This window comes from Sceloporus occidentalis, unplaced genomic scaffold (assembly GCF_023333645.1).
Source record: "Sceloporus occidentalis isolate IW3139 unplaced genomic scaffold, rSceOcc1.0.p SCAF_6, whole genome shotgun sequence".
Classification (NCBI taxonomy): Eukaryota; Metazoa; Chordata; class Lepidosauria; order Squamata; family Phrynosomatidae; genus Sceloporus; species Sceloporus occidentalis.
In genome coordinates this window covers 39,178,950-39,191,484 of record NW_028316986.1, presented here as the reverse complement: position 1 = coordinate 39,191,484, position 12,535 = coordinate 39,178,950, and the positions used below count along the sequence as shown (strand labels likewise).

At 40.8% G+C, this 12,535-nt stretch overlaps 1 protein-coding gene across 4 annotated transcripts in view; it reads right to left on the bottom strand.

The window, feature by feature from the left end:
• Positions 1-12,412, bottom strand: part of IARS2 (isoleucyl-tRNA synthetase 2, mitochondrial) — a 47,619-nt gene extending 35,207 nt beyond the window's left edge. For all 4 annotated transcript variants that reach the window (XM_089529344.1, XM_089529345.1, XM_089529346.1 and 1 more), the window contains exons 1-9: positions 12,181-12,412; positions 10,754-10,876; positions 7,169-7,325; positions 3,033-3,181; positions 2,900-2,949; positions 2,704-2,813; positions 2,509-2,599; positions 1,599-1,714; positions 950-1,119 (exon numbers count right to left, since the gene is read on the bottom strand). In XM_089529344.1, the coding sequence (XP_089385470.1) occupies positions 950-1,119; positions 1,599-1,714; positions 2,509-2,599; positions 2,704-2,813; positions 2,900-2,949; positions 3,033-3,181; positions 7,169-7,325; positions 10,754-10,876; positions 12,181-12,393 (1,179 nt within the window). In that variant the 5' untranslated portion in view covers positions 12,394-12,412. The remainder of the gene's footprint in view (positions 1-949; positions 1,120-1,598; positions 1,715-2,508; positions 2,600-2,703; positions 2,814-2,899; positions 2,950-3,032; positions 3,182-7,168; positions 7,326-10,753; positions 10,877-12,180) is intronic.
• Positions 12,413-12,535: the final 123 nt, after the last annotated feature.

Genomic DNA, 12,535 nt, shown 5'->3' with positions numbered 1-12,535 from the left:
TAAGTACTCTAATAGACAATGCTCTTATAAAGAGTTGTGCTTTATGTCCCCTATACTCATCAATTTAGTCTGCTTGTTGGAGAATTCTCCTAAGCCTTTCACCACTTTTAGTTCTATTGGAAAATTTTCATTACAGAATGAAAATCATTTTATTGCCTTTTTTCTCAAGTATATGCTAATAATTCTTTCACAATAACCTTGTATAGAATGGAGCAGTAGTGGAAGTTTTTGCACAAGGAGAACCAGTTCATAATGCTATCATGGATGCTCTTCAACCTTTAGGAATAGTATTGCAACTCATACTATTGAGTGAACAGAGGAAGGGAGGAAGGAGTCTACAGCCACTGAGTTCTTTATTCCACCAGTGAGATTCCTCTGTTGGATCAGAAGACTTCCACAGATGGGTAGAGAGCCCTTTTCCCCTTAAGAGGCAGATTTTGGATCCAACTCATTCAGGATTTCAGATGACAGAATTAGATTCTTAACATATTAATAGATCACCGGGAGACCAAATGGACCCCAGTGTAGAGGAGAGCTCCTGTAGGCATTACTCACCTGGTTAAATAACTGCAAACTATTTAAAAATGTTGGAGATGCTTTCTAGTTCGTGGCAAGAGCTTTTCTTGAATTGTACTACAAGATTTTACTCAGTAGTAGTAAATATAACAATTGCTTCTATCCACTGCCAAAAATATTTTTTAAACCCTTGCTTCTGAAAGTGTCCACTCAGACAAAACATCAGCCATCTGTCAAAATGATTTTAACATATTCTAATGTGTAACCTTCAATCTACAGCATTCCACATTACTAGGCACTAGCAGCATGGGCTACAGTTTACAACAGAAGAACTTTTACTTTTCTGTCCCATCTGCAAATGTCTGATACATTTTTGGGGTGGATAGAAAAAAAAACGTACAGGTGAAAGGCAAGGCAAACAAAGTCACAGTACCATGGGCAGCTGGTGATGAGTAGCTACACCGTAATCTTCCATACCATGAGCTGGTGCTGTATGAACTAATCCTGTTCCTTTTGACATGGTCACATGGCTTGCAGGCAAGACAGGGGACTGCTTTCCAGGAATTGTAGGATGTGAGCAAATACTATTTTCCAAATCTGTTCCTAAATTAGGAGAGGGTAAAGAAAACAGAAGGATAGCATACCAAATATGAATGGGAGGAAAACTGCACTACATCCTGAAAAAAACGAAAGAATGCCCTCTTTGATGTTCTAGAGAATTACTTTTATTACTCCCTATGAGCATGATCAACTGTTGGGGATTATGAGAGTTATGTCACCTAACTGACTTTTTATATCCACTGCCCTTAAATCCACTTTGGGATGAAAATACACTATGCAAAATTTTTAAAATATCTTTCTTTGGCTAAACTATCTTACAAACAACTCAAGCTACTAATGCGACCACAGGAAGCAACCTGGCAGGAAGTAAGAATGTCTGAACAGTTCACTGAACTGAAGTTGTAACAAACAAGCACCTGACTTCAGTTTCAGGGGGGAAAACACCCTAAAAATAACAACAATCTCCTATTCCATGTTATAAAAACATATACTTGTTAGATTGCATATTCAAAGAAGTTTACCTTTAAATGTTGAAATCACATCAAACTCTGTATCCAAAAGAGCAGCTGTAGACTGAATTCTGTCAGAAGCTATAATAAAGTGTTCCCCGGTATTTGTACACTTCACAATTGAGTACCTACAAATTTATTTATATAAATAGATAAAATAAATACTTTTGTTTTTAAAAGTGGGTTTAGCACTACACAATAGTATTTTAAATTACGGCAGAAACTCAACCATACAGACCATCCTGATGTCATGACAATTCTTATAACCCAATGATGTCAATAAGGAAATTTTAGTCACTGGAATGGAAATGATGATGATTCATCAATGCATTTTCATACAAATGGCAACAGAAAGAAAAAAAAAACTATTTCATATTTTAAAAATATATATGTTAATTATGTGTCCTTGGGCAATTTTCAAGACTTCCAATTGTCCTTTGGAACTTATTGGAGTCCTTCAAATTTTATCACGATGTTCTTTATGCTAAATTCTTTGATGGTGACACTGCTAAAACTCATAGAGATTAGAGTCAAAAGATTTTCCAAACATTTTTATCTGATCTTCCTACCTGCAAATTAAGTTTGCTTACCAGAATACAGCAAATTTAACCACATCCTGGCATCTTGTGTATTGAATAAAGCATCACATATTGGCCACTTCAGTCATGTAATAGTACCAGCAATATGCCATAGTCTTCATGATCTAAATCCAACTGAGGCAACACAGATTTGGTACATGATGTCTGGTTAAAAATAATAATAAATGTAAGCCGCCCTGATAGCCATTAGGGCTGAAGGGTGGGATATAAATACCTAAATAAATAAAAAAAAAATATGTTCCACTGATTCAATGGATCTATTCTAGTTGGGAGTGACAAGAGCTCTTGTGCCATAGAAAAATTAAGATGAAAAGAATACATACTCTGAATCTGGCATGTAACAGACAGCTTGATTGGATGGAATAGTCCAGGCTTGTGTGGTCCAAATTATCAAACTCACAGCAGGTAATCCATCTAAAAATAAATATAGGTATATGCATGTACAATTGGTGTTATTTCAACTGTATCAGCAGCAATTACGTTAACAAAGCTGAACTAAGAATATATATAATATATACCTATAATTGAAGCCAGTTTTGGGGGTGGTTTCAACAAAGGAAACTTGATATAAACTGAGCGACTAACATGTTGTTGATTGTATTCAAGTTCAGCTTCAGCCAAGGCTGTACTAAATAAAAAGAAAGTGGACATCAGATCTATTAATATAAACATCTTCAAATTATATCTTAAGGACAAAGCAAGGCTGTCACTTACTTTGTTGAAGGAGACCAGAACACTGGTTTATAATCCTGATAAATATAACCCTAAAAGAGAAACTGAGGTAAATAATCGAGGCAAATTGGCATTCTGCATGGTATACATCTTACATTACCAAGTATTAACCTACCTTATCATACATTTGGTGAAAAATATTCAGTTGCTTTGATTCATACTTCTTGTCAAATGTGTGGTAGCAGTTATCCCAATCTGCCATGATGCCCCAGCGGATAAAGGCTGATTTCTGTTTTTCAATTACCTTTTCTGCAAATTCTTTGGCTAAAGGGAGACAGGAGGTTGCCAATATCAATTTGTCAGATTCTGGGCAAATCTTACTAGAACAAGTTCCAAATGAGGCAGGTAAACTAGTACAGACAACAACATCTTTTAAGGATAACCTTCTCAAGTCTCAGTACATTAAAAAAAATTCAAGAGGTAGCAGCAGCTTTTAATTCAGGAGTGGGAAGAGTTTTTCATTTATGCCACACAGTAACATAAAAGTGAATATTTGGGCTTCAAAACCATCCTAGTAAATACTCACAAAAGCAAGAAGCAAAATAAAACTGTATGTAAGACCTGCTATCAACACAGGGCCAAATTAATTTGAAGTTCAAACATAGGAACTACAAATTCATTTGGATTTTAGATAACAACATGCACTGAACAATTAGAGTAAATCAGCCCAGATCAAGATAAAATTACTGTCATTGATTTTCTCTAAATTCCAAGTTGGTTAGTTTTTCATTTATATGTATGCAGGCATGGACATTCAAGAGATTATTTGAGTCGGATCTATCGGGCCTGCTTCAAAGGATAGAGCTTTCCTTCCCTGCATCCATCAGCCACCTCTCCTTCCATCACTCTCAGCAGCTGGGACCTTGAGCAAAGGCTTCCAATCCCACCCCTTCCTTCTCTATTAAATCCCTTGTGCCTTGTGGTATTTAGGCAATATTACCAAGTACAGTCGGCTACTATATTCCTACTTTTGTCATTGTTATATTTTCTTCTTTTGATTATCGCTTACTAAATCCTTTCCTCCCATGGCTCCACGCATCTCTCCTAACCTGATCCCTATTCAACCTCTTCCTATCTCCCAGCTTCCATTCCTCTGTTCACTCTGGAACTGTCGCTCTGTTGCTCCGAAAGCAACTGCTGTCCATGATCTTTTTCTCTCTAGATCATTTAACCTTCTCGCTCTTACTGAAACCTGGCTCCCGGCCCATGATACTGCTACCTCCGCTGCCCTTTCTTTTGGAGGTCTCTCTTTCACTCACACAAGCCGCCCTGAGGGTCGAGGAGGAGGGGTCGGTATACTATTATCCAATTCCTGCCAGTTTCAAGTTCTCCCCCCCCCCCCCCCAGCTATTGTTTCTCTTCATTTGAGTCCCACTGTATTCGACTCTTTTTTCCTTTACAGCTCCGGGTTGCTGTCATCTATCGCCCTCCTGGTTCTGCTACTCAGTTCCTATCTGACTTTGAATCTTGGCTGACATTTTTTCTATCTGATGAAGTCCCTTCTCTGATCCTAGGTGACTTCAATATTCACCTTGACAATCCCAACAATCCTTCTTCATCTCGCCTTAGCTCCCTGTTTGCTTCTTTTGGCCTTCAGCCTCATTCTAACTCCTTAACCCATTCCTCTGGTCACTGTCTCGATCTTATTCTTGCAGCTAAATGTGTCATTTCCGACTACCTGGCATCTGATTTTCCATTGTCTGACCACCATTTAATTTCTTTTACTCTTACTTATATCCCACCTCCTCGTCGTACTGTCCAGCGCCATTTCCGCAACCTTCAGTCTGTTAACTCTGACCATCTCAGTAAGACTTTGAATTCATCTCTCTCTTCTCTTGATCTTGAGGACTCTGCTGATGCAGCAATGTCTTTATTTAATTCCACTCTTTCTTCAACTCTCGACAGCTTTGCTCCTGTATCTGTACACATGTCTTCCCCTATGACTAGGCCTCAGCCTTGGCTCACTCCCACTATCAGGTTCCTCCGGTCCTGCTCTAGAGCGGCCGAATGTCTTTGGAAAAAGTCTAGGGAACCGGCCAATTTCATTCATTATAAATTCATCCTTTTATCTTTTTCACGTGCTCTGTCTATGGCAAAACAGAACTATTTTAAATCGCTGATCTGCGCTAATGAGAGGCGTCCGCAGCATTTGTTCTCCTGCTTCAATACACTACTAAAACCTTCCTCTCCCCCTGTCTTCTCATCATTTTCCCCCACTGACTTTGCCAACTACTTCATCACTAAAGTCACTACTATTCCTCCCGACTTGCCCCTTACCACTAACCTCCTGGTACCTTCTACTAATAAACTCTCTGGGTTTCCCCCTGTTTCTCTGGATGAACTCTCTACGCTGCTAAATTCTTCCAAACCTACTACCTGCTCTCTTGATCCTATTCCCTCCCGTCTCCTAATCTCTATAGCCCCTTCTCTCCTGCCCTCGCTCCTCTATATCTTTAATCTCTCTCTCTCTATGGGTTCCTTCCTTTCTGACTTCAAACATGCTCTCGTTTCCCCAATTCTGAAGAAACCCTCTCTCGACCCCTCTTCTTTGTCTAGCTATCATCCAATTTCTCTTCTTCCTTTTCTTTCTAAGGTCCTAGAACGGGTCGTTTATTCTCGCTGTATTAAGTTTCTTGAAGCCAAATCCATCCTGGACCCTTTCCAGTCTGGCTTCCGCCCACGGCACTCTACAGAGACAGCCCTCACCAAGATCTCAAACGATCTCTTGCGGGCCAAGGCAAACGGCCTCTACTCTATTCTCATTCTTCTTGATTTGTCTGCGGCCTTTGACACTGTTGATCACTGTCTCCTGGTTGATTTACTTTCTGACCTTGGGTTCTCCGGCTCTGCTCCCAACTGGTTTAAATCTTAGTTGTCAGACAGATCTTTTTCATCCTCTGTTCCCCTATCTGTTGGAGTTCCCCAGGGCTCTGTCTTGGGTCCCCTTCTGTTCTCTCTATACACACTGTCCCTAGGTAAACTCATCAGTTCTTTTGGTTTCTCTTATCATCTGTACGCCGATGACACTCAGCTGTATCTCTCCACCCCTGACCTTTCTCCAAGGCTTGAACAGCAAGTTTCTTCTTGTCTGACTGCCATCTCTCAGTGGATGCGGCTTCGACGCTTGAAGCTCAACATGTCTAAGACTGAGCTTCTTGTCTTTCCACCTAAACCCACCCTTCACTATTCCTTTTCTGTTTCTGTCAACGACACTTCTATTCAACCGGTTCATCAAGCCCGCAGTCTTGGCTTCATTTTTTACTCTTCTCTGTGATTTATTCCCCAGATCCAGGCCACCGCCAAGGCCTGTAGATTCTTTCTCTACAACATTGCCAAGATCCGTCCATTCCTCTCAGCCTCTACTGCCAAGACTCTAGTCCATGCCCTAGTGGTTTCGCGACTAGATTATTGTAACCTCCTTCTGACAGGACTTCCTCTTTCACACCTCCATCCTTTAATCTCCGTCCAGTATTCAGCTGCCTGTATTGTCACATCCGCTCGCCGCTTTGACCATGTTTCACCTCTTTTATCCTCCCTTCATTGGCTCCCCTTCCCCTTCCGGTACAAGCTTTTATTATTGACTTTCAAAGCCCTCCATGGATTGGCCCTTACTTATCTGACCTTCTTTCTCCTTACATTCCTACTCGCACCCTCCGCTCTTGTAGTCAAGGTCTCCTGTCACAGTGTAGGACTACCACTGCCCCCTCCCGAATTCGTCCCTTCTCGCTTGCTGCCCCTTACTCCTGGAACCTTCTTCCCCCACATGCACACCTCATCACTTCTCTACCCAGTTTCAAAACTGAATTAAAGACTATATTGTTTAGAGAAGCATTCCCAGAGGTGAGCCCCTCTCTGACCCAGGAAGCCTCCTTTTAACCATCCATTAAGAAGCCAAGCCCTTCCTGCAGTTGATCTGCCTTGGTCCAGGCCTTGGAGGTGGAGAAGAACTGCTGGACCTGATCCCATTCCCCACCACCACTCCCCTCTCCTTTTGTGTCGTGTCTTCTTAGATTGTAAGCCTGAGGGCAGGGAACTGTCTAACTAAAAGATTGTATGTACAGCGCTGTGTAAATTTACAGCGCTTTATAAATAAAAGTTAATAATAATAATAATAATAATATGATATTTTAAAAGTCACACTAAACTACAATGATACATCCTCATTAATAAGATGCTCTGTCAGACAATAAATTTCATATCATATAATTTAATACATTAGCAACCTCACTCAGAAAGTCTGCAGGAACATACCCTTTTGTCTGATTTCCATTGGTGAAAGATCTTCATCTTCTTCACATCCAGACAATACTTTCAATTCAATGGGGAGTCCATGGCAATCCCAGCCAGGCACATAGTGCACCACATGGCCCCTCATCATATGAAATCGATTAGTGATGTCTTTCAAAATCTGAACAGTAACAGAAAGGGATAAAGAAAGAGGTGGAGGAAGAGGGAAAGACAGAAAAAGAGAGAGAAGTTTCTAATTTATTAATATTCTAAGCTCCCAAGCTCCTATAATATTTATGTTATATTCAGTGGGGTCTACAAACTTATGCCATAAGCATATCCCTTGCTGTGTTTACAGTTGAGCAACATCCTATTAAGACTTAATGAGCAAAATCACTCAGTTTAGGATAACTTTTAGACAATAACTTTTCAGTTTATATACATGGAAAGTGTTAACTGTTTATGCCTGCTCCAGTTTTTATCAATGGATACACAGAAGCTATGTATGCTAGCAAAACTCTGATTTTTTCAAATGGCATTTCAATAAATTTACAATTCAGTATTAACAAGTAGATTAGGATCAAATCACATCTGTCACTGTTTTCAATTTAATATCTCACTCATATTTTTGGCATTTGCATGGAATGCACCTCTGCCTGAATAACAGCTGTATCACATCTAAGCAAAGATATGCATACGTTTATCTTACATGGAATCCCATCACAGTGACAGAACTAGAAAACCTCTAATTAAACACGATTTCTGATAAATCTGAACCACAAAACTGTCATTCCCAGCTTCAGAACAAACTAAGATCTTAAAAGAAGAGGACCTTTTCATCTGCTGTCCCCAGACTGTGGAATGATCTGCCAGAAGAGATACAACAGCTGAAAAGGCTGACTCCATTTAAAACAGCATTAAAGGCATATCTCTTCCTACAGGTCTACACAGCTAATTTTGAATCATGAATTTTTATTTCTATAAGAGCTCTTATGAATGTATTTTGATGGTTTTATAGTATTGTGTTTTAACTGTGGATTTATGTGTTTTTAATTGTGTTTTATATTTTAACATGCTGTACCCCACCTCAAGCATTGAGGAGAGGGAGGGGAGTATTATTATTATTACTAATACTACTACTATATTGGTTGAAATTTCTGGATCACTCCAATGCTATTAACAATAACTTTCTACTTCAGAAAGAACACAAACAATGGTTCAAAGCACACTGCTCCAGTTTGAAGCCACTTTAATTGCCCCGGCTCAGTGCTAGGGAGTTCTGGGAATTGTAGTTTATTGTGGCACCAGAACTATCTGACATAGAAGACTAAATATCTTACAAAACTACAGTTTCCAGAATTCCCTAGTATTGAGCCAGGACAGTTAAAGTGGTCTCAAACTGGGTTATTTCTGCAGTGAATTGTGGACCAATGATCAGAAATTGCTTGTTCTGATTACTATGTGTCACGTGGGGTTTTATTTATGTATTTAGATTATTTATACCCTGCTGTTCAGCACAAAGGCTCTCAAAGAGGTTTACAGATTGCTAATTTGACAGTTCCCTGCCCTCAGGTTTACAATCTACAAAGACATGAACACAAAAGGAGAAGGGAATGGCAGTGGGGAAGAGGAACAAATCCAGCAGATACTGCCAGTTTCTTTTCTCCCTCCAAGAAATTAATTCATTTTACTGATACATATTGAGCTCCTCTAAAACAAAAAGAATATTTCAGCATACATCCTAATACAATATTTAACATGTCAGAAAAGATATTCCTGAAATAAAATACGTCTTAAAAATATTTTAGAATAGGTAAGAAATGACAGTTTAGACATTTTCAGGTTTTTTTATTCACAGTATGCAAGTATTTGAACAAAATGGAGACCAAAATCAAGAAATCAGAAGCAGACTACAAATGGGCAGGGCAGCTATGAAAGAACTAGACAAAATCCTAAAGAGTAAAGATATACAACTAAGTGTTAAGGTTAGAAGCATCCAAGCCATTATATTCCCTTACCATGTACGGGTGTGAGATCTGGACAGTGAAAAAAGTTGATAAGAAGAAAATTAACTCATTTGAGATGTGGTGCTGGAGAAGAGTACTAAAGATACTGTGGGCAACTAATGCGTCCTTGAACAGATTAAGCCTGAACTCTCCCTGGAAGCCAAGATGATCAAACGGATGCTGTTGTAATTTGGCCATATAATGAGGAGGCACAACTTATTAGAAAAGACAATAATGCTAGGAAAGGTAGAAGGTAGTAGAAAGAGAGGAAGGTTACATGGCAGATGGATGGACTCTATTAGGGAGATCACGGGTATTAGATTGCAGGACCTGAGCAGAACAGTGGAGGACAAGGATCTTGGAAATGTCTCATCCACAGGGTCATAGAATCATAGAATTGTAGAGTTGGAAGAGACCACAAGGGCCATCCAGTCCAACCCCCTGCCATGCAGGAAATATCAATCAAAGCACCCCCGACAGATGGCCATCCAGCCTCTGCTTTAAAGACCTCCAAGGAAGGAGACTCCACTACACTCCGAGGGAGTTTGTTCCACTGTCGAAAAGCCCTTACTGTCAGAAAACTTCTCCTAATGGGTCGTCATGCATCAGGGTTGACTTGAGGGCTTTTAACAACAACAAACTCAAGTATGCTTATTAAAATTTCTGTTAAGGGTTGTACTCTATACACGCCACGCAGGTTCCTTCAAACACCATAAGGAAAGCTCAAGCAGATAATTATTAATATATATTAATATATATCTAGATCATTTTGACACTATATGAAGAAGACCATTAGCACAATTACACCTTCCCAAACACATATGTTGCAATGTTAAATATAATGCACTAAGGGAAATGTCTAAACTAGTAGTCTATTCACTTTGATGACGAGCAAACAAACAAATCACAGGATGGTGAGGAAAGAAGGTTAGATCACATTATCTATGGAGAATTCTATCAATCAGAATTCCATCCATCACAACGCTACCATCACAATATGAAAAAAGTATACCAAGCTGATCCACAAAGAATACCTATCAATATGATGTGCGCACCTGCTTTCCTAATTAAGAAATTCTTTAAACGTGAGTCAGGAAATCCAATGGATTCTAGAGAATACATCAATTTTCAGACTGGCAATAGAAGCAAAACCAAATATTATTTCATTTTGAAACAGCTCATCTTTCTCACACAAAGGCATGTGGAAGTCCCCAAGTTCCCCTGCTCCTTTTTTTATGCCCAATAATACTTATTATTTTCCCTCCAAGACTCCTAGAGTCCTGAATTTACTAAAAGGATTCCCAACACCTTAAACCCCTCAAAACCTCTGTTAAAACCTCAAAATTCACAAGTGGAAGTCACTTTTGGTAGCAATTATTTTTTGGCTGAAATGGGGCAGTGTAGTAGTTTACTATGGGTGCATAGGGATAAATACTGGCCCCCAACCCACTGCAGCTGCCCATCCCTGCTCTAACAAAATGGAAATGAGCATACTATGTATTTCCACCATTTGTTCCATGCATTTTGAAGTCTAAAATGTAATACATTACTGTAGACTAAAGGTGCAGTACCATCGTAGCCAATTAAAGACAGCAATACTCACTTTATTCAAAGCATGGCCAACATGTGGGTCTCCGTTGGCATACGGTGGTCCATCATGAAGACAAAATTCTTTCTTCGTCTTCCTTTGTCTTTGCCATGAATACAGTTCTGAAAAGCCACATTTCTAAAGAAACAGGCAAGAGAACTAATGTTAACATACTTGTAGCTACAGCAATTGTGACAACAGCAGATAGGAAGTGGAAATACATCCTCATGGTGAATTTCACAATACAAAATCAATAGGCTGTCAGGCATCAAATGCAAGGCTGAATCTATAGGAGAATGAGCATAACTCCAATCATATAATAGGAATTGCTGGCTGCGCTCCTTCAAAAGCCAGCCTCAAGGGTGACAGACCCTCTGAAATGAAACAGGACAGAGATGGACTATGGCTGGAAAGCTGAATAATTCTGCTTCCTTATTCATGCAAAAGTACTTTTTTATTTTATAAAACACAGTAGTGTTTATTTTATTTTATTTATCGTATTTATACCCCACTCTTCAGAGATGCCCTCAAAGTGTCTCACAAACTGTCAATGTGACTGTTCCCTGCCCTCAGCCTTACAATCTAAAGAGAGGACACGAAAGAAAAAGGGAATGGCGGTGGGGAAGGTGGTTATGAAATGCACTCATAGTAGCTCACAGAACACTTTGAAACCCACTGGGCCCCCGTGTTTCTCGCAGCCAGAACCGCCTCACAAGCCTCTTGTGTGGATAATTCTGGAAAAGCCACATATGCCACATACATGCCATGCATGTCGAATCAGTTTGTCGTCACTTTACCTGCCATGACTCTGTCCTATGGACTCCTGGGATCTGTAGTTTGGTGAGTTATTCAGCCTACTCTGTCAAAAATCTCTGGTGCCTCACCAAGCTTTAAATCCCAAGATGCTGCTGTAGGACAGAGTCATGGGGGTTAAAGTGGTGTCAAACTGCTTTAATTCTGCAGATGTAGCGTAGGTACAGAATCAAAGTTGAATCCTGGGATTTGCAGTTTGGCAAGGGATTCAGCACACTATCAGCATACTGGTGCCTCACCAAACTGCAGATCCCGGGATGCTGCAGTATGGAGTCATGGCAGTTAAAGTGATGCCAAACTGCCTTAATTCTGCAGATGTAGCTTAGTGTCGTGGCTCCATCCTGTGGAACCCTGGGATCTGTAGCACGGCGAGGCATTCAGCCTGGTCTGTCAGAGAGCCCAACAAACTACAAATCCCAGGAAGGTGTAGCACAGAGACATAGCAGTAGAGTGGCATCAAAGTGCTTTACATTTGAAGGCGTAGTGCAGATAAATGGGCCACAACAAACCCCGACTCCCAGAATCCCACAGCAAAGAGCCAGACATAGACTTAAAGCGGTGCGAAACCGGGATATTTATCCAGTGTGGATGCAGCCTATCTTGTCCTTCTCCCCCCATTTCTTCTTAACCTGCTGTATCTCCAGCTCAGTTTCTGGCTGCAAGCGGCCTGGCAGATGGACTGGGAAGTCGCTTCGGGGCAGCAAGACCGTCTGGCGGTACCGGGAGTCCGGGCTGGCCTTCGGGCCCCTGTTGGCCCCCGCGGAGGCGGCCCATCGCGCCCAACACCAGCCCCGGGAAGGGAGCCCCTTCCGCAGCAACGGCGGCGCCCGCAGCGCCCACATCTCCCACGCCAGACCGCCACTTCCGGGTGAACTACGGCAAGCGGCGAGGATTCGACGGGTCCTCAGAAGGGACAAAACGCCCCACATGGAAACACGTTTTCTTTTTGTTGTTTCCATTCGCGTCTTTCTTGGTTTCTCGAGC